This window comes from Gracilinanus agilis, chromosome 6 (genome assembly GCF_016433145.1).
Source record: "Gracilinanus agilis isolate LMUSP501 chromosome 6, AgileGrace, whole genome shotgun sequence".
NCBI lineage: Eukaryota > Metazoa > Chordata > Mammalia > Didelphimorphia > Didelphidae > Gracilinanus > Gracilinanus agilis.
The window spans coordinates 64,964,650-64,987,272 of NC_058135.1; the positions used below are offsets into that span (position 1 = coordinate 64,964,650).

At 35.9% G+C, this 22,623-nt stretch overlaps 1 protein-coding gene across 1 annotated transcript in view; it reads left to right on the forward strand.

The window, feature by feature from the left end:
- LOC123251454 (cytochrome P450 4V2) overlaps nucleotides 1–20,326 on the forward strand; it is a 35,734-nt gene extending 15,408 nt beyond the window's left edge. Inside the window, exons 3-11 of the mRNA XM_044680711.1 lie at nucleotides 668–753; nucleotides 1,641–1,831; nucleotides 2,220–2,289; nucleotides 8,460–8,586; nucleotides 11,114–11,293; nucleotides 13,497–13,599; nucleotides 14,782–14,916; nucleotides 15,021–15,200; nucleotides 19,958–20,326. Coding sequence (XP_044536646.1) covers nucleotides 668–753; nucleotides 1,641–1,831; nucleotides 2,220–2,289; nucleotides 8,460–8,586; nucleotides 11,114–11,293; nucleotides 13,497–13,599; nucleotides 14,782–14,916; nucleotides 15,021–15,200; nucleotides 19,958–20,118 — 1,233 coding nt within the window. The 3' untranslated portion in view covers nucleotides 20,119–20,326. The remainder of the gene's footprint in view (nucleotides 1–667; nucleotides 754–1,640; nucleotides 1,832–2,219; nucleotides 2,290–8,459; nucleotides 8,587–11,113; nucleotides 11,294–13,496; nucleotides 13,600–14,781; nucleotides 14,917–15,020; nucleotides 15,201–19,957) is intronic.
- Nucleotides 20,327–22,623: the final 2,297 nt, after the last annotated feature.

Genomic DNA, 22,623 nt, shown 5'->3' on the forward strand with positions numbered 1-22,623 from the left:
AAACAAACAAACAAACAAACAAACAAACAAAGAATGGGATGGAAAATGAAAGTAAGTAGAGGGAGAGGGCAGTATGGCAAGTGTTGTGGTGAACAGCTTCCAAGCTGACTTTGAAGTCCAGAAAGCCTAGGTTCAAATCCTACCTCTGATTCTTACTGACTGTGTAACTCTCAGAAAGTCACTTACCCTCTAGTTCCACAGGCAACTCTTCAAGATTATATATAACCTCACAATTATGGTCTTATGCTAGGAGAAGGATTTATATACCAGGAGTCACAGATTTGGTTAAAATCAATTTTAAGAAGGATCAAAAAATCTTTGTGTCTTTCCATCTATTTATCTACATGTGCATATACAGAAACACATTATATGCATAATGTAAACATAGCGTAAAGCCTATGGCTTCATTGATATAAAGAATTTTGGGTATAGAAATTCCTTCTGTTGACTATTGTGTAAGAGCCCCTCTGTCATTTATAGTTGTACAAAATTTCCTGGGAGCAATGAGAAGTGAAATGTCTTTGGTCACACAGCTACTATAGGAGAGAATTTGAATTAAAAAAAAAAAAGAAATTAAGTTTAAAAAAAGAGAGAGATTTTGTATTTAGGACTTCCTGAATCTATCACACTCTCTCCAAGCATACATTTTTCTTTTTCTTCTCTTAAGGTACTTTTATCAAGTTCAAGGCAAATAGACAAATCCTACTTGTACAAGTTCCTGGAACCCTGGCTTGGCCTAGGACTCCTTACAAGGTATGCTGAAATAAAGACGTCATCCTATTTCTTTTGAGAATTGGAGATTTCAGAAGGTACCCCGATGGCCTTAAAAGTGTTTTTAAATACTATTTCTATTTGCTGAAATGAAGACAATACTTGTGATAATATATGGAATCTTTGCAACTCAAGTATTCAATATACAATGAAATACTACAACTATGTAAAAAATAATCCACACCCCATATTTATAGTCATTCTATAGATATGAATATAGATTATGACATGTTGGGGCTTTTGACATTTCAAATACTTTTTCTTTCTTAAATTAAGTAGTCTTTTATATGGGAATTTATAGGAACATATTTAAGTTGTAATTTTCCATAGATTAATACCATATTAAAATTCAACAGAAGAAGCCCTGTGTTAGGTACTGAATTAGATACTTCTTTGCCTTTATGGAGTTTAGAGTCTAGTAGAGTTAAAGAAACAACCATTAAGAATTATGATACATGATTACCTATGAAGTTTGTCAGAAAGGTACAAAACCAGGTACTTGATGATATTAGAGGGGGAAGGAAATCAGGAAAGAAGCTTCATGGATGTTGTAGCCCAGGGACTAGGCTTTTAAGGATGGCTAGAAATCAAAGGCTGAGAATACAGAGCTATGCTGTTGATGAGACAATGAAATGTTTGATTTCTGCAGTCTTGAGAATAACCCAATATTGTATTATAATCAGAATCTTACATATCCATATTATAAAATATATTTACTGTGACTGACCCATTGCAATTCTTACAAAATATTTCAGAATCTATAGATTATTTCCAGTTCCCCAAATTTGAACTTCAGATCAAAAAGGTTTTTTATATTTCTCAGATGTTTTTTCTTTTCCTCCCTCTTCTTATTCATAACAAATTTCTAGTACTGGAAACAAGTGGCGTTCAAGGAGGAAAATGCTCACCCCAACCTTTCATTTCACAATTCTGGAAGAATTCCTAGAAGTCATGAATGAACAGGCAAATGTATTAGTCAATAAGCTTGAAAAACATGTTGATCAAGAAGCCTTTAACTGTTTTTTGGATGTCACGCTTTGTGCTTTAGACATAATCTGTGGTAAGTCCTTATTTTTGTTTAATTATGGTGATCAGATTCAGAAGTAATATAACAATTGGAGGAAAAGCCCTGATCCCTGAAACTAGCATTAGCAAGGCTCAGAACTGGACCCTGGAGGACTAGCTCATTTGGGGACTCCTCCCCAGCTTCCATCTCCTCCTGAGAGAATGGTAGGACAGGGAAAGAAGAACCAAAGAAAAGTTGAAACAGGAGAGGAGGAAAAAAAAGAAGGGAAGAGAAGGGAGCATGGCAGATGGTAGACAATTGAAAAATATAATCAACATAATAAAATTTTTAAAAATGGCAAATCTTTATCCCCTTCCCCCCTTGCCCAATCAACAGATGTTCTCGTGAATCTAACTCAGACTTTTGTCTTCCATTTTTCTAGAAACTGCTATGGGTAAAAATATTGGTGCCCAGGCCAATGGTGATTCTGAGTATGTCCGCTCAGTTTTTAGGTAAATAGAGATCTTTGAACTTTCAAAGGATTATTGTTTATTCAGGTTTTTTTAAGTTAGTTCCAGCCAATGATACTTTAATCATGTATGTGACACTCTATGATTTTTACAGGCACTCAATACACCTATATGCTCAATAGTCCAATTTTTAAGTGAACATGCATTAGTATATGAAATTGCCCAAGTTTCTCGTATCTTCTATTTCTTCTCTGAAGAATGTATTATGTTTACAGTTATGAACCCCCACCAAAAGAAACTTCCTTCAGCGTTTCTGTCTGGAGACGTGGTAACCCCTGGGTTCTCAAAGGCTATGCCCAAGGAATTAAATTCTTTCTAATTCTATCAAGCTAGAGAACCTTCCAGGGCACTACTGGGTTTGGGTTCTTGTGTTCTATTTCTCTTTTTCATGCGCCAGCTTGGCCAGTTGTGGGAGACTTTAGAGCAATTCTTGAAGGGCTTTGGACTTGCATCAGTGGCGCTGGGTGGGTTCACATATCAATGAAATCCTGGGTCTCATAGAGCTGACTTTCAGAGTGTCAGCCGATGCTTATGAGTAGAAACAAAACAAATTTTAGGAAGGGTGGAACATTTAGTGCAAATTCTCAATGAGGCAGATTCAAATTGATATAACGTGTGGAATGAATCACAGTTATATCCAGTTTACTTCTAATCCTGAATGCACACCCATTCAGAGTCATTTTATTTCATAATTCAATTCAGTGCACTTATTATTGTGTTGATTGGTCATGTCCAACTCTTTATGACCCTTTGAACCATGCTACCCATGGGGTTTTCTTGGGAAAGATACTGGAGTGGTTTCTCTAGTGAATTAAGGCAAACAGAGGTTAAGTGACTTGTCCAGAATCACACAGCTAGTAAGTGTCAAAAGTTGGATTTGAACTCAGGTCTTCTGAATCCAGGACCAGCACTTTACCAACTTATATACACATAGACTATAAAAATCTATAATGCACATGTAGTATATACAAAATATGTATCTGCATGTATTTTATAATATAATAATCTAGCATTTATAAAACATGTCAAATTTTGTAAAACACTTGACATAGTATCTTACTTGATTCTTACAACAACTATGAGGGTGCAACATAGAATAAATCTAGGGGAATAGCGAAATAAGGCTGTTAAGTAAGGTTGCAGCCAGATTTTTGGCAACCTTAACTATAGGCTAAGGAATTTATTTTTTTCTTTAGTGGATGGGAGCAAAGAAGGTTCTTGAGCAGAAGAGTGACCTAATTAAAATTTTGGAGTTGCTGAAGGTTTTTGAATAGGGATGTGATGTGATCAAGCCTGTACATTAGGAAGATTGCTAGCAATGTGAAAGATGGTTTGGAGAAAAGAGAGACTAGAGCAGGGACTCCTACAGGTGAAACATTTTCAGAATCATGTTTTTAAATGGATAAATTAGAATACATAGGATTCCAAAGAAAAGCAATTATATTGAAATACAATTAGCAAAATGTGAAAAAAAAGTTCAGAGACCTAGGGTAATAACTGCTGGATCAGGAGAATGGAGAACAGTCAGGGTATAATTCCCACAGTCCAGAGAAAAGATGATGAGACATTGGTTACATCAGTGGGAGTGAAAGGTCCAGCTAGACACAAACGATATGTCAGAGATTAAATCAATAGTACTTGGCAGCTAATTGGATACATGAGATGAATGGGAAAATACCTGATGATTCCAAGGTTATATAGACCTGGGTGACTGGAGGATGACGGAGCTCCCAACAGAAATGGAGTTGTTGAGGGAGAGAAGTTTTAGGGAAATGTAAGTTTAGTTTTAGACATGACAGGTTTGTGGCACTGTTGGACACCCCGATAGAAACATAAAGCAGACAACTGAAAATTTGGGGAGAACATAAATTAGATAGTCATCTGATAGTTGAAGTTAGAGGAGTGGATGATTTCAACAAGGGAAGGAGGATATGACAGGGGATATGTATCATGGGGACCTCTTCTCTGGCAGTCTGGTAAAATCTGGGGGCCCATTATGAGGATAATGTTTTAAAAGGCATAAACAAAAATTTGAGATTACAAATAAACCAATTATATTAAAATATATTTATCAAAATGTACATTTTTCAAAGTTTATAAGCTCAAGTTAAGAACTTCTGGGGTAGAAGAAGGTCAAGAAGGAAACTTTGGAAAGTATATTCAATTAAGGAGAAGGGAAGAGGAAGAAGGAACAGACTTTTCTGGGTTGCCAAGGGATGGAACAAATTATTTCTCCTCATTGATGGAACAGTTGAGCTTGGAGTATTTTCTCCTTCCCTGGCTCTGTTAAATAAGTCTTTGTTTATGGTGTAGCTTGAAGGTAAGAAGTGGGATAAAGATCTTAGGAAGACTGAGCTGAATCTAAACTCATCTTCCTGGTTCCAGACTGGAACCCTATCCACTGGGCCAACTAGCTCCCTACTTGACTACAAGGGTGGTTCATTTAAAAGATTCCTAGTTGGGAAAATGAATGGATCATGTTGAATGAAGTAAGTGAGGTGGGTAGAAGATCTTGAAGTCAGGAAGATCTAAGGCAAGTCCTGCTTCTGATCTATGGGACCAAATCATATTAGCTTCCATGTCTCAAGCAAATTTCTAAGGCTATTTGTTGCAGAACAGATGCTAACATTCATTAGTAGAGAAAGCTTCCTCACTGATAGTTCATTGTACCAATGAAACGAGTACCTCCAAAATGGTACTTTCATTTTTATTAGATGTTATTTTCTTTTGACCTCAAAAAGCTCTATAGACACCAAAAGTTCCAAAAGCATTTTTGGCTTTGCTATAATATTGCTACAATAGCTTGTCCAGAATTTTACAGAAAAGGCCATTTTGCAATGTAAGACATGAAATAAAGAATGGAAATGGCATTGGCCTTGGCATCAGATGGAATACATGGGTTCAATGATCAATCTGTCACTAATTAGCTGACTGGCCTATGGCCCATTGTTTAGACTCTCCAGTCAGTGGTTTCCTCTCTTGGAAAATGAAGGGATTAAGACTTAAATGACTTCTAGGTTTCTATCCAGCTTCCAATTTCTTTAGTTCCCTAATTCATTGGTGTTTCAAGAAATAAGCTTTATCTATAACTCTTACAAAATGGGTAGCTTCTTGTTTATATTTACCATTATTACTATTTCTTTGCCCTAGATAAATGAATGTTGTAGTGAGTGGTTTGAGTTCCTGCTGAGTGGTCATTATTCTTGGCATTTGGGGGTCTTCTTTGAGTACCTGCTTAGCAAAGTGGAACATGACAGAGTCCATCTAAATCCTATTCAGGGCCATAGTTCATTATATCCAGGGAATTATTCGAAGATTAAGAGATTAATCAGTACTAGTAAGTCTCTTTAATGGTAGCAGCTATAATGGGGTTGGGGCTGAGATGGCAGCGGAAGAGTATCTCAACTTTCCTTGTGTTCTCAAATCTACCAGTGTCTCTAGAGCAAGAGAGGCAGTGATTGTTGTGAGAAAAGTAGCCTTAGGGGAGTTGTGTTTGAATCTTGGCCCTCACACCAGTTTCCTTAGCTATAAAATGAAGGGGTTGTTCTAGATGACGTAAGGTCCCTTTTTGCTCTAAATATATTCACCTATGAAGTTCAGGCAGATTGTAGATCTTGATCCAGCTTCTTACATGAAGTCTTACTTCAGCTCTTTTTCTCTGCCTCGTATCACCCTTCCAAAGATTCTTATGAACTCTGTTTCCAAGTGTTGGTCAGTCAATGATAGAAGCATTATTTTCATCTTAGCCCTGTTTCAGGATTACATTCTGTATCAGCTGGGCTGTCAGCCACAACTCTAAAGTAAGATATCTTTAAAAGGCACACACACACACACATATACACATGCACACACACAATAATTCTATGTAATTAATGCATAAAATTATTTACTGTAAAAATTGGTTTTGTGTTTATTTCCATTTAAATGAAGATGCTTTATTTATTTCTATCAGATCAATAGATTTTGACATTTACTCTTCTACATGGAGACCAAGAACCAAATGGATATCTTTGGTTATGATTTCATTAGTATTGATAAAAATAACAATAACTCTCAGGAGGATGAACATAAAGGGATACTAACCTTAATACACACCTTGAGAATGCTAAAATGCAGACAATATCAGATTTGGATAAGATTTGAGAAATATCCTTATAAAAATCTATACAATGTCAAGAAACCCAGAGCCCCTTATTCTAAGGCAGCTCTAGAAAGATGAATTCTTCTTCACCCAAAAAGAGAATTGTTCTAGAGCAGAGGATCTGTACGTAAAAAATTCAAAAGAACAAGCAGGAATTACTTAACTGGAAAGGCTCGCAACTGGTACATGCCATTGGCTTTGTTAAATCTGTCTGAAAGTGGATCTCCTCTGGCTAGAAATGAAGGAAGTAGTCAGAATGCCCTTCTTGGGTAGCATTCATATGAACACAGCCAAAACTATCAGTAAAGATATGGAAAACAAAGGGCTGAGTCATATAGAACTGTCTATGGAAGCATGTGTTCCTGATGGCAATTCAAGATCAGGTCATTGATTCTAGAAATTATAAAAGGGTGATCCTTCCAGAGATGGAACTTGGTGATCATTGTCTATTCTATCCAAAACTAATAGTAAAGATGTTTTGATATTATGTATTGCTGAAGGCTATAATAATTTAGTAACTATTGGATACTTAGCAAGACATGGCTTGTGGGTTAGAATTATATATTAGAAACTATCAGTCTTTCATGGAATGACAGATAACAAATCCCCAGATTATAAATTGAGATCCCAAAATATCCTTGATAACAGATTATACCAGCCCTTGGAAGATAATTATATGCTTAAAGGTTGGTCAACCATAACATTAATCCATAAAAATTTAAGAGCAACATCTCTCTCTTTTTTTTTTAACCCTTACCTTTTGTCTTAGATTCAATAATATATCTTGGTTCTAAGGCAGAAGAGTGGTTGAAGGCTAAGCAATGGGAGAGAAGTGACTTGCCCAGAGTCACATAGCTAAGGAAAATCTGAGGCCAGATTTGAATGTATGACCTCCCATCTCTAAGCCAAGAGCAATATTTCTAATTGAGGTTGCTGTTCCACATATTTGTTACCTTCAAGGTACATGGAATGAAAAACTTCCAAAGTAAAGACATATAGGAGAGGGGATCAAAGTCACATGAGAACAGCATAAGGTGCCCATTGCCTCCGTGATCTATTTGCTACTGCATTTATACTGAATATGCCTCAAATGAGTCACATGGAAGCTGAACTTGTATCCTAATTCTTTCATTCAACTACAGAAATCAGTTATTTTAGCTTCTTGTGAAATAGTTTGTAGAGCATTAACAATAAGAGTAATAGCAAGCTAGTGACTTGTCTTAGGGCAAGAACTTCATTGTTAAAAGATGAGAATGAGGAGGAGGTGGAATAAGAGGAGGATGACAGTGATAATTACAAAGGTAACTTGCCTCAGCCATTTCTATTTTCACCCTTTTTAAAAAAAATAAAAAGAATGAGACATAATAATAATAACAATGCTGGCTGATGTGCTTAATTTTTTGCAAAACCTTTTCTGTACATCTGATCCTAACAACAATCTTGGGAGATTTTATTGTTACTGACACAGCTTTTTATAAATGAATACAAAAAATTCAACAAATATAATAAAAGCTTTCTTAATAGCAAGCCCTAATTAAAACAATTTGATTGAAAAAAATTTATTCATGGATCTGGTGCCCCAAACATATTCCATTCTACTGAGTAGCTTCCTTCCAAGTGGCTTGAACTAATGATGAGCTTAATATAATAAGTACTACTATAACTAGCATTTATGTGCCACTTTAACATTTGAAAAATAATTATAAATGTCTCAGCAACCTTGGGAAGTAGGTGTTGCTATTATCCCCATTTTACAGATGAATGATTTCCCCAGGGCCACACACCTAGTAAGTGTTTAAGGCTGGATTTGAACTCATGTCTTCCTAATACCTGGTCTGGTGTTCTATCTATATTTATCCTTGTTTTAATAAATATAAGGTAAAAGACATCTAATTAACATTCAGGATATATAAGGAATTGTGATGATAATGCCAAATAGGTGCTACTTTGAATTTCATTCTAGTCTCCATCTTCAGTACTTGAAAATTGCTTTTTTTAATCTTTATTATAGGATGACTGATATAATAACTCGCAGAATGAAGATGCCTTGGCTTTGGCTTGACCTGTGGTTTCTTATGTTTAAAGAAGGTTGGGAACATAAGAGGAGGCTAAAGATCCTACATGATTTCACAGACAAAGTACGCTCCTTCTCCACCCCCACTATTCCATTTTGATAGCATCCTGAATCCTACAGGAAATGATAAAAATGAAATAGAACAATGATGGAGAAAATAAGAGAGCTTACTGTCTTATTCAGATTAAAGTGCTCTACAGGGATGAGTATAGAGAGACGTTTCTGAGGTAATAGAGTTTGGATTTTCTTGTTGTGTTGTGCTACCTGATAAAACATCTAAGTTCCAGAATGAAATAGTTGGTTGATGCCAGCTAAAAAAATAACAAGAGATATAGTGACATCTTTTTTTTTTTTTGAGGCAAACAAGGTGAAATGACTTGCTTAGGGTCATACAGCTAGTAAGTGGATAAGGCTGGATTTGAATTCGGGTCTTCCTGACTCCAAGCCCAGCACTCTAGCTACTATACCACCTTACTGCCTCTCAATAATGATATCTTTTAAGTGTGCTTCACTTCATATAAAACTTATGGATCTGAAAAGTTGAATGTTAGCTTATTTTTGGAGGGGGAAGAAGAAGTGTTATATCAAATCCATTTTAAATGCCACGGGAGAGGTATTTAAAGACATTTTAATGTGAATTCTTACCTAAGGTAAGCAGTTGCCATCTTGATTTATGTTTTGTATAAATCTACCTTTTTATGTAGTTAATTTGCTGATGGTTTCATTCACTCATTTTACTATTACTAGAGCAGCTAACTAGATAACCAGTTAATCAATATTATATTGTAAAGCAATTGACCTTAACTGCTTGAAAGGAACTTGTTATGTAACATTATCCTACTAACTATTCCTGGAAATAATCATTTCAAAGAAGGAAGAAAGGAACAAAAGGAATAGAAGGAAAGAAAAGAAGGAAGAAAGAAAAGAAATAAGGAAGGGGGGGGGGAAGGAATAACCCTTTATTAAATACCTATGTGCTGGGTACTGTGCTAAGCTTTGGAATACAAATACAAGCAGAAAGAAAGACAGTCCCTGCTTTTCAGTAACATATTCTAATGAGAGAAGTCAATGCAGAAAATGGAGAGAGAGAAAGGGGGTGGGGAGACAGAGAGATAGAGGGACAGAGAGACACAGAAAGGCAGAGAGAGAGGGAAGTAAGGAGGAAGAGAGAGGGAGAGATGGAGAGATGGAGAGACGGAGAGAGAATATGTGTCATAGGGGAGGAAAAAGGTTCCTGGTTTGAGGTGAGGTTTGGAATTCCAGAGAATCAGGATTAGGGTAAAATGGAAGATCAAGGAAGAACTCATCAATGGGAGAAGGAATGGGTTTCATGAAGGCATATTGCAGGGTGGGCAATTAGTAGGTTGCTCCAGGACAAGGTGGCCCCAGGTGCTGAGGAAAGTTCCAGGATGAGCCATAAGTAGAGAAAGCAAGATATTGAAGTCCATAAAGTCAAGATCAGAGCCTAGAGGAAGATTAGTGAACTTTAAGTTTGTTTTTAAATTTTTATTTTTATGTCATCTTTATACAAATAGACTTCTTCCTCTCCAATGATCCCATCCCTTAAAACAAAGAATAAAAAAAAGGGGGGAAAAACTGTTCAGCAAAACAAGTTGACACGTCAACTAAGTCTGAAAGTCTATGTGGTTTTTGAGCTTGGTGTGTCAAAATTTGCCAAAAAAGCAAGCATAACTCGGGTGGTGTGTCACTTTGAGAAAAAAAAACCATAATTTTGTGATATTTATAGTTTAAATAACAAAAATGTATAATTGTAACATATAACTGTATTTCATAAACCAAAATATATAAATTAATATAGGTAGAATTGTCATCTATAGTGCACAGAGTGTCTACACTACACTGCAGCAAATGTTTCATCCTTGGCATGCAGCTGCGTGTCATCGAAAAGGGCTACACACGTGTGTCATAGTTTTGCCATCACCAACCTACAGCAAGGGAGAGAAATAGTTTCTCCTTTCTGTTTAGTCTTGATCATTATGATTATTGCACACATGTGAATGCTTACTTGAGGGAAAATTTTAAGATTTACAAAGTCTTTTCCTCACCACAATCCTATGAGATATATAGTATTATGGTCCTCATTTTACAAATGCAGAAACTGAGGTACAGAGGGTCAATCGAGTTATTAAGTATCAGGGCCAAGACTGAATTTAGATTTCAAGGTTTGTGCACTTTATTACACTTGCTTTTTATTGAGTCACATTAGCATTTCCATAATAACTTTCATACTTTCTCTCTTGATATGAAAGAAGTTTCTAAAGGAAGAGACCAAGGAATCTTTTTGTTTTTGTCTTTGTATGCCCAGGACCTGGCACATTGCTGGCACTCAATAACACATATTGGATTACATTGAACGACATATTAGGGCTGTAACCTCTTGCTGGGGAAAATGATAAATGCTAGTGATGAGACCTAAACATTTGGTTTTTTAAGAGGATCTCTAAAGAAGGGTTACCAGATGCTCCTCCCCAAGGCTTCCGGGAGCCATTGCTCTTTCTGCAGGATGACTGTTAAACTGCGGAATGTATGAAAACAAAAGTTGTTTGTTTTTTCCTCCTTCTAATATCAAGGTTATTAAGGAACGAGCCAAAAAAATGAAAGAAAATGAGAAACAGAAGGAAAATGACTTAGAACCAAAAACCATCAAGCGGCGGGCTTTTCTGGACTTGCTTTTAAATACAACTGATGAAGATGGGAATACATTAAGTCATCAGGACATTCGAGAAGAAGTTGATACTTTTATGTTCGAAGTAAGCTGTCATATTATGGGGCTTTCCAGACATGATTAGGGGAGATTCTTAGCCTGTGTGTTTTATTATTTATTTTATATTTATTATTCCAACACCATAACCACATTTTTTCTTGAGTTCTTTATGCCACTAGGATAAAGACTATATTTTATTAGATTTTTTAGAAATAAATTTCCCTACTCATTTGCTTCTTTACAAAAAAAGGGACATGAGCCCTTGATATAGGTTACCTTTGTAATACAGACAAATATATTATATATAAATATATATACAGGTATCCCTTCCACATTGCATCTTTCCCCATCACAGTTTCAATATATTCCAGGTTGGCATAAGAAGTTAAATGGGAATTTTGAGGGTCTTTGTGGAAGTGGTAGATAGCAGGGAAAGACCAGCAGATGACACAGAAAAGGTTTAGAAACTAAGAAATGCATAAAATATATGTATATACAATAACAACATATTTTAATACCAAAAGTATCCATGATTTATTTTTTAAGTTAAAGTAAATAAAAAGTTAAAGCTTGCAAAAAGACTTCAAAAGCCAACAGACAACACACAAAGGCTAGAAATAGAGAGACGCCGTAACATTGACTCATAAAGTCTGTAACAAAATACTTAACCCAAATATTACAATAATGTATTGTGAAAAGAAAAAGAAAAAAAATCTGAACAACTTCTCTGGTTCAGAGGGAGGGCCAGAAATTTTAAAGTAGTTTTTCTACATCACAGAAGTACTGCCCTACCCCACCCCCTTCCCTCCTGTGATGTGGAAGGGAAACATGTATATAATAAATAGATTTTATTATGTATAGATATATAAATATATACAAACATGTGTATATATGTCTTATATAATATATACATACATATTTATGTAATACATAATATATTTATATACAATTATATTATGTTTCATATATAAATATTTCGCATATTTATACATGCTGATATGTAAATATAATATATAGATATATTATATATATCTACATTTTGTCTTGGATAAATTATCCTTCCAAATCCAGAAAAGGTATATTAAAGTATATAATGTGGAAATGCCTTCCCTCAATAATTTAAAAAAGAGTCAGATGTGGTTGTTCCGCTTACGAATTCTGAGATGTTCTTTGGTCAAGGAATAGCAGCTATATGGAATATGCAGAAAAGACTTAAACTCAACAGTGTACAATTACAAAAGAAATGGAGAACAGATATAGTTTGACTAAGCAGATTCCAAATGGTTTTGTCATATGCCTAACAATCTTCCCCTTTTTTTAAGGCAATAAACTATTTAAATCCCCAAATGACTCATTCATCCAAAAAGGAGAGGAAGAATTAGCCTCAGTCTTTTTTCCTAATCAGAGATATATCATATTTTCTTAGGTTGATAAAATAAAATTTCCCCCTGAGGAACTTACAAGTTCCTCCCTATGTGTCCAATTGTCCCTATTAATTTGTTCTGAAAGTAGTTGCTGGCCAGGATGATATTGATGACGTGCCAATGAAAGCCTGGGAAGGAACTGTCAGATGGGTAGAGGGAGAACATAATCCCAGGGAAGAAAGAGCAGCTTAGGAGGTCAGGAGTGTCAGATGTGTGGCAGACAGGTAAAGAAGAATGGGGACTGAGAAAAGGCTCTCATATCTGGCTGTTTTTCATTGGTAACTTTGGAGAAAACAATTTGAATTGAATGAGGAAGTCTGAAGTCAGATTACAAACTCTTGGGAAGTGTGTGAAAGGAAATGAAACAGAAGCATTGAGTAAGGCTGTTCTTTCTAAGAGTTGAACTCAGGAGTATGAGAGAAACAAAGTGTTATATACAGAGGAGAGCATAGTGTGGTGAAGGATTATAAAGAATGGTGGAGAATTGGGAAAGTTTGTAGGCATCAGGGGAGAAGCCACTAGCTAGGGAAAGGTTAAAGATTAGTAAGACAGGGTAAGAGTGGGAGAGGTCTGATAGAGAAGACAGAGGGAATGGGACACAATCAAGGGAACATGTTGGAGGAGGTGGCATTGTTGAGGAGAGCTGCCTCTTCTTAAAAGACTGATCTAAATTAAAATATTAAAAGTTGTTGCTGCTTTCTGCATTTAACTATATTTTTTCCTTGTCATAATCAGCCTGAAATAAAATTATGGGACAGTTTTGTGGTTCTATTTCCTCTTTCTCCCCCTCATTACTTCCCCATCATTTTTTATTTTTATCCTTAGGGTCACGATACCACAGCAACAGCTATGAACTGGGTCCTCTACTTGCTGGGTTCCTATCCAGAAGCCCAGCGCAAAGTAGACAGTGAGCTGGATGAAGTCTTTGGTATGTTGGATTTGTTCACTTATGAGTTGACCCAGGAGTATAAAGTTGACTTATGTGCCTTTACTTCTACTTGGACAAATGAATACCATTTTTGGATTACATAATCATAGATTTAAAACTGGTAAGGAGCTTAAGGTTATCTAGCCCATCCCTCCATTGTAAAGGAAGAGAAAATGAGCAGAAGAAACAGATGGCTTACTTCATGAGGATTCCTGATGTCGCATGAATGTCTGCTTTATTCCAACAACTGGTCCCATGGCCTCTAATGGAGGCATAATTAAGAAAATACAAAAAGTCTCAGGTAATGTTGTCAAGAAAGCAGCTGACATTGACTTTATGGAGAAGAGTTATCAACTGGCCCTTGGGTGTATTTTGTGCCTAGACCTGAGACAGTTTTCAATGCAGCACAATGTGCAAGACTTCCTAGAAAAGTAGAAGGTGACAGTAGAATAAAAGTAGATAAAATTGACCCAGAAAAACCAGAACCCCCAGGGCTGCAATATTGTGCCACAAAGACACTTCGACTATTTCCCTTCTCTCCCTTCTTCCAACATTATCAGCTGTATGACGGCAATATAAGATGGTTGAAGAATATCTAGCCCTAAGACCTTTTTTAGCTAACAGAAGACAGCCTTAGGATAAGAGAGAGGTTGCTACCATCATAAAGTTTATTTTTTACCACAATTACTGCCTTTTTGTTTCAATGATGAACTATCTTGTATCCCTGATTGTGTGGGAATAATAATAGAATTATTACTGTACACATCTGTGTTCCCTAATAACTATCTTATACTAACATGGCAAAGTCGATAGAATGCCAAGTCTAGAGTTAGGAAGATCTGAGATCAAATCTGTTCTCAGACATTTGCAAGCTGTGTAACCACTGGCAAATCACCTCTTTGCCTCAGTTTCCTCAGATGTAAAAAGAGCTGGAGAAGGAAATGCAAACCACTCCAGTATGTTTGCCAAGAAAATTTCAAATAGGCTCATGAAGAGTGGGGTGAATGAATGACAAACATCTTATACTAACTTCTCATTTAGATTTTATTAGCCAGGTCTTATTCTTCAACTATAAATATTGGGCCTTGTGTGTTTAGGTGAATTTAAGCTTCTTTAGTACTTTTCTTCCTTTTCATTGAGAGATTTTTCTTTTTGCCATTTTTTGTTTGTTTTGTAAATAAGGGAAATCAGACCGCTCTGTTACAGTGGATGACCTGAAAAAACTCAAGTATCTGGAATGTGTCATTAAAGAGAGCCTTCGTCTCTTTCCTCCTGTTCCTTTTTTTGCCCGTACTCTCAATTCAGATTGCTTTATTGGTAAGCATCTCTTGATTAGGATGAGAAGAGAATTATCTTTTCTGGGGGGAGTTTGCTCTTGTTGGCAGTAGACTGTTCATGGCTCTATGATTCTTTCCATGTAGCTGGTTACAAGGTTTCAAAAGACACAGAAGCAATTGTTTTTCCATATGCACTGCACCGAGATCCAAAGCACTTTCCAGACCCTGATGACTTCCAGCCCGAGCGATTCTTGCCCGAGAATTCTCATGGACGTCATCCTTATGCTTATGTACCATTCTCTGCTGGACCCAGAAACTGTATTGGTACGTACAGTGTCCAAATTAGAATGAAACTTGGGAAAAACATTGTATTGGGCACCACACTATTACTTTGTGATCCTACCATTATATGTTACATACTATTAACCTGTACACCAGATTCATAATCTAATTAATGGTGGTGGTGTTAGTGGTGGTGGTGGTGGTGGTAGTAGAAGCAGTAGCAGTAGCAGTAGTAGTAGTAGTAGTAGTCATAGTAGTAGTAGTAGTAGTAGCAGTAGTAGTAGTAGCAGTAGCAGTAGCAGTAGCAGCAGTAGAGTAGCAATAACAGTGGTAGTAGATGTAAGGCTTTGTGGATTTCTTCTTTTTTTAAGTTCGTTTATTTATTTAATTAATTTAGAATATTTTTTCATGATTACATGATTCATGTTCTTTTCCTCTCCTCCTCCCACCCTATTCCTGTAGCCAATGAGCAATTCCACTGGGTTTTACATGTATCATTGATCAAGACCCATTTCCATATTAGTAATTATTATTATTTGCACTAGAGTGATTATTTAGCATCTACATCCCCCATCATATCCCCATCTAACCATGTGTTCAAGCAGTTGTTTTTCTTCTGGGTTTATACTCCCACAGTTCTTTCTCTGGATGTGGATAGTGTTCTTTGTCATAAGTCCCTCAGAATTGTCCTGGATCGTTGCATTGCTGCTAGTAGAGAAGTCCATTACATTCAATTTTACAACAGTGTATCCATCTCTGTGTACAATGTTCTCCTGGCTCTGCTCCTTCACTCTGCATCAGTTCCTGGAGGTCATTCCAATTCACATGGAATTCCTCTAGTTCAGTGATGGGCAAACTTTTTAAAGAAAGGCCAAAGGAAAGGAAATGCTCATTTGTCAGTCTGTTTCTAAGGCAACTCTTTGAAGTTTCTTTGTATTGTAGCCTACTCATTGTATTTGTCAGATTAGGAATTATGTAGTGTGGCCGGGTAGAACATTTCAGGCCCCACAGGCCATAGTTTGCCCATCACTGCTCTAGTTTATTATTCCTTTTAGGACAATAATATTCCATCACCAACAGATACCATAATTTGTTCGGCCATTCCCCAATCAAAGGGCCTCATTTTCCAATTTTTTGCTACCACAAATAGTGCAGTTATAAATATTTTTGTACAAGTATTTTTCCTTATTACCTCTTTGGAGTATAAACTCAGCAGTGGCTTGGCTGGATCAAAGGGCAGGCAGTCTTTTAAAGCTCTTTGGGCATAGTTCCAAATTGCCTTCCAGAATGGTTGGATCAATTCTTTGTGGATTTCTTCTAAATTGATCTTAGTTACTTTGGAAAGGAAACCATCATTTGCTAATGATAAGGAGCTTTGAGGGGAAGAAAAAATTGGGAGGACATGTGCTACTGATATGGGGACATGGGGAAGCACAAAGTACCAGGAAAACAGTTATTTCCATAAGAAAAATCTTTCAAGTTGAGATTTCTAGTCTATTGGAAAAGAGTATTTATGGGGGAAGGTCCAGCAATATTTCTTTCTTTTTTCTTAACCCTTATTTTCCATCTTAGAATCAATACTCTACTGATTCCAAGGCAGAAGAGTGGTAAGGGCTGGGCAAAGGGGGTTAAGTGACTTGCCCAGAATCATTTATTTAGGAAGAATCTGAGGACATATTTGAATCCAGGACCTCCCATCTCTTTGCCTGAATCTCCATCTACTGAGCCACCTAGTAGCTCTCAGCAATGGTTCTTATATTGACATACTGATTAGGAAGGGATTAGGGAGGATGATTGATTGCAGGTCTAAAAACAAGTAAACGTATTTCATTCAACATTACTAACAGGAAGAGATGGACATCAAATAAAAAATAGCTCCTCTCCAAGTCATAATAATCAACTCTAAATACAAGGTGTCCCCAGACTCCTAGTTCAACTTTAATCTATTAAAGCTTGAAACTATACCAAGACTTTTGGAATGCCCTATATTTATAACCATTTACTGTTATTTTATTAAGTTAGTAAATATACTAATTAAGTTATTTTAAATTTTTGTTAAATTATTTTAAGTAAAAACTTGTATAATATACTTATATATTACAATATATAATATAACTTATTTTGTTAATTTAGTATTATATCATCTTGTATCATCATATCAAGATTACAAATCTTGATTACAAATACAAATATTGTATTCATCATATATTACACTATATTGTTGTTATTTATATTATATAAAGAAAAAGCAACCAGGGTTCAAATATGACCTCAGAATTTATTAGCAGTGTGACCCTTGGCAAGTAGTTAACTCCTATCTAATAAAACTGGAGGAAGAAATGGCAAACCACTCCAGTATTTTTAACAAGAAAACCTCACAAAGAATTGGACACAATTGAATGACTGAACAACAACAGTAGCACCTACCTTCTAGAGTTGTTGTGAGGATCATCAAATGAGATAATATTTGTAAAATGTCCTTAGCACAGTGTCTAGTCCATGGGAGATATTTAATAAATATCTATTCCCTTTTTTTCCATTTTTGTTTTTGTCTTTGGAGCTATACCTTTTAGCATAGTACCTTACACATAGTATGAATTATTAGGAGTAAAATAAATATTGGGTTTTGGTAAGTTAGTGACAGGCATGTGAATCCTGTCAGAGTGTCAGACTGCCTCGAGTGGAACCTTGAGCTAAGTTCTTGGACAAAGCAATACACAACTTTGCCATTGGCATCTAGCTTGGGCTTTTTTACAGGTAATATTATATTCTGTATTATATTTTGAGATACAAGGCACTATTATCTCTTGCTATAGTAGGTACTCTATAATTGAAGTTATTCCTTCAGTGATCTCTTTATTCAGTGGGTATTATGGGATATATGGTGGTTGACCTTCTTTGATGACAATTTTAACAGGGACCACTGACTTTAATAATTCCACATCTGTGGAACTGTGTGCCCATATATCTTCTGGGATGTCCTCTGGAATCTGATAGCCATGATTCCTTTCTCCCTCTGTATTTATTTCATCTAAAAACAACACTGGGAATAAGTTTAAAAATTCCTCAGGTAGTTCCAGGGATATATCTTCAGTTGGGGTACACACAATTATTGTCCTAAGTTTGCATAAAAGATCTCTACCCATAAGATTCATTGGGGAATTTGGCATTAATAAAAATTAATGTTTCACACTTAGAAGTCCTAGAGATACCATTCTTGATGGTAACATAATTACTTGGGGTTTCCCTGATATACCCACAACCTGCATAGTTCCCACTGCTTCACACTCATCAGGACATTTTTGCAACACAGATTTCACAGCCCCTGTGTCTAACATATAGTCATAGAGATGGTTCCCCACTTTTAGAGTGGCATGGGGTCTGTACTGTTTGGTGAGGAATGGACCAGGATCATGGGTGCTAATACATTAGGATCCAGAAAGCTAAGTTCTTGTTCCTGTCCTTCAATCACTGTTCCACTCTCCTCAGAAAACCTTTTTAACGCAGCCATTGTTCCATGTGTTCCCTTCTGTAAAACTCCCTTCTGAGGGTTACTATTGACTACTTGTGAATATTTAGGTCCATCTCCTGATTTGATATAATTCTGCATAGTCTCCATGTCTGGGGTTTGTGCTGAGCCTTGGAATTACCTATTGCTGTATTGGTTTGGGTAATTTGGTATTCCATATTAATATGGACTATTGTAATTGTTATTATATCCAAAGTTTCTATAGCTGTTATCTCTGTATTCATCGAAGCCTCTGCCTCAGTTTCCCCTAAAATTTTCACCATAACTTTTAAAGCTTTGCCTAAACACTTGTCCCCATGAACTGCAATCCCTCATCATGTGACCTGACCTCTCACAAAAGTAACAACAAGGGGCTTGGTTGTTGAACCCTCTTGGTGAGTTATAAACTGATCTGGGTGGTCTAAACTCCCTAACCACTGCTACTGTTTTTTTCTTCAAGTCTGTTTTGTTCAATTTTTGTTTCAGTTCTTTAACCTCTCTTTTTAAGTCCTGTGTTATCTCATTTTTTTTCATCCTCTTTTTTATCTTTATCTTTCAGATAAACACAAGTAGCTATACATCTAAGTTCTTTAAGTTGCATTTCATCCCAATGGGCACAGTTAGACTTAAAGTAATCGTGGACCACAGGGCATGCATTCTTCATAAATTGTCTTCTAATATGGCTAACATCCGTGTCTCTACAATTATCCAGACCTATCCATCTCTCTGCCAAATCAATAAATCTGACCAGGAAAGTGGATAGTGTCTCTCACACTTACTGCCTGATTCTTTCAAATTTGGACCATGCCCCCAGTCTCTGGGAACAGTCCTTCATTGTTTGGATTACTGATTCTTGTGCCCTGACCAATTCTCTGTACCCAGCAAACGAATCCACCTCCCTGTTGGAATCTGTCTTAGGCCAGTCAACTATTTTCAGATTCTGGCTAATTTTTATAATGATCTTTTGCTTTTTTCTTTTGGTCAAAAGTTCATCTAAGGGGATATTAAAATCCACACAGTTTGGGTCATATTGTTTTACTGTTTTTTTAAACATTGATAGACTTTTCTTTTACCCCTAATAGTATTGGAGTTACCTGAGTATTTCAGTGTAACAAAGAAATAAATAATTCACTTAAAAAATGATTATTGGATTGAATGAGGTGTTTGGAGTAAACAGATAAGAAGAGGAGGGGAAAGACATTTTAGACATATATCTAAGATCATGGGAAGTCATGGAAATCTCTGTCTCTGAGTAAACTTTAATGTAGTCTTATGTCCACTGAATTTTAAGGTCAGAAGTTTGCAATGATGGAAGAAAAGACTGTCATTTCTTGGATGCTGAGACGGTACTGGGTCGAATCCATTCAAAAAAGAGAAGAACTTGGCCTAATGGGAGAGCTGATTCTTCGGCCAAGTAATGGCATCTGGATTAAGCTGAAGAAGAGAAAGTAGAAAGGAACCTCAGATCCAATCATCTGTATTGGCAATTCATCATCTATCCTGGAAAAAAAAAAGATTGAGAGTGCTTACAAAATTCTTGATGATAAATTATGAACTCTCTGGTAGAATACACATTTCAAGGACAGGATCTGTCTGTTTTCAGTGGCTTCAGAATTAGAGTTATTAAAAAGAGAGTAAATGTATATCAATTATTACTATAAAAGTTGGCAGTAACCATGTCTTTGGAATATTTCCTTAGGTGGCTATTGCTGTCAGTCACAGAAGGGTAGGTGACAAATTTCCTTTAACCTAGAGGATATAGTTTTTCATCATCTGTTTATAAATCCAAATAAGTAACTTTTCTTTTTTTTAAGAGAAACACTGACATTTAACTTCTATTCTTCACAAAAGCATAGATGCTGAAGAAAGCCTTTTTTTAAAAGATCAGTTGGACTTTCATTGATAAGAACTATCCTAAAGAATAGCTACAATTTTTTATATGGAAGATCTATTTTGTTTTGATTTTTGAAAAAAGGGTACTATTTTGCTCTTTTGATCTAGAGGATTTAAAAATAATTTTGTGAATTATATCACTTACAGTAAATATTATTTAAAGCACTTTATATTTTCAAAGCACTTAGTATTTTGTCTTTATCAGTTATTCACAATTTATATCAAGAAACAAATAATTTTTACATTCAAAAGAGCTTTTACAGATTTCTAGCAACCTTCATATCCCTCCCCCCAACCCCAACCAGGAGAAAGCTATCAAGCTAAAAGAAAATGAAAAGTGAAAAGGTCTCAACAGCCAAAAACAAATATCACAAATCAGATGCCTTGAAGCTCATGTATTATATTTAGCCTTAATAATTTTTATTTAGCATATAATTCTAAAAAATTAGTTTTCTAGTTTTCTTAATCCACAGAAAATCATAAAGTCTGTGGCAGGGGAGAGGATGAATCAAAACCCTATTGGTAGGTTCATGGATAGCAGAAGAGAATAAAACTAGGAAGCAGACAAAAATATACAAGATCACTTACCAATTAGTAGGAAAATACTTCAAACTTTGATCCTTGCAAGGGTAGAATTCAGTTAGTGAATGTGCATAGATAAGCTGTAAGTGGAATGGTATTGTTTTTCAGTCTAACATGGCCACAGTTGTGGAGAGAGAGAGAGAGAGAGAGAGAGAGAGAGAGAGAACTTGGTTGCATAATAATGATCATGTATGGGATCTGAAGTTAAATAAAAGGCAAAATGCTTAATTTTATCCTTTTTTGGTCAGATCTTTCTAAAATCCTGTAACAATTTTATAAAATATGTCATAGTGATAATATACTTGAAGAGGTTCAAGACTTAAGGAAGTCAGAATTGAAGACATTGCCAAAGGACAATACTAAGATGAAGGCACTGACTTTTGGAAATGAAGTTTTTGTTTGTTCAATTTCCAATCCATTTTCTTCTCTTTCTCCTCCCTCCCTTATTTACTTTAAAAAAGAAAAGAAAGAAAGATAGAAAAGGAAAGAAAAAGAAAACCTTTGGAACAAGTACTCAATCACTAATATTTATTTAGTGCCTTCTATTCCAGGTATTTGTACTAAGTGTTTCACAATGATTAACTCATTTGATAATAAGATAGTCATAACCTCGCAGCAACCCCAGAAGGTAGCCACTATTAGTATCCCAATTTGATAGGTGAGAAAACTGAGGCAAACAGGTTAAATGACTTGCTTGAGGTCACATAGCTATTATGTATCTGAATCCAGATCTGAACTCAGACCTTCTTGACTATAAGCCCAGCACTCTGACCACTGCCTCACCTAGCTGCCCCAAAAGACAGACAAACAGAAGGTGCTAACTTTTTCATAAAACTAAGGTGAGATGCCTTTTTCCTACTCTACCATTCTTTTTTGCCATGATGTATCAGGATCAGGGTAATTAGATCCTAGGTTGTCTGTGCATCCTTGCCTTGTTTAATTCTTATACTTTGTGCAAAAATTTGAATATTTTTATTTCTGTATTTGTTGCTTATTAATTTCCAGATATACCCTTCCCCAGTGCCTCTCCAGAGAGCCATACCTTATAGCAAAAGAAACAGAAAAAACATAAATCAATCCATTTCATTCAAATATCAAAATTTATTCAGCCATTTCTCCCATTCATTTCATTTGTGTTATTTCCAGTTGTTCTGTCATAACAAACAAAGCTTCCATGAATATTTTCATATATGCACAGCTTTTTACCCTCTCAATAATGGCCTTAGGGCCTCGCCTTAGTAATGGAATCCCCAGGTCAATGAGCATGAGCAGTTGTACACCTCTTTATGCATATTTCCATCTTGTTTTCTAAATAAAAATTCACAGCTGCTCTAGCAATGTAATATTTGGCCTGCTTCTCCATGTTCCTATGAACATTTTATTCAATCACTTTAGCCTGTCTGGTTCTCAATTAACATATATTGCTGGGACCATATTTTGCTAGATTGATCCTTAGGCAGCCAAGACAATCTGTTGCCAACA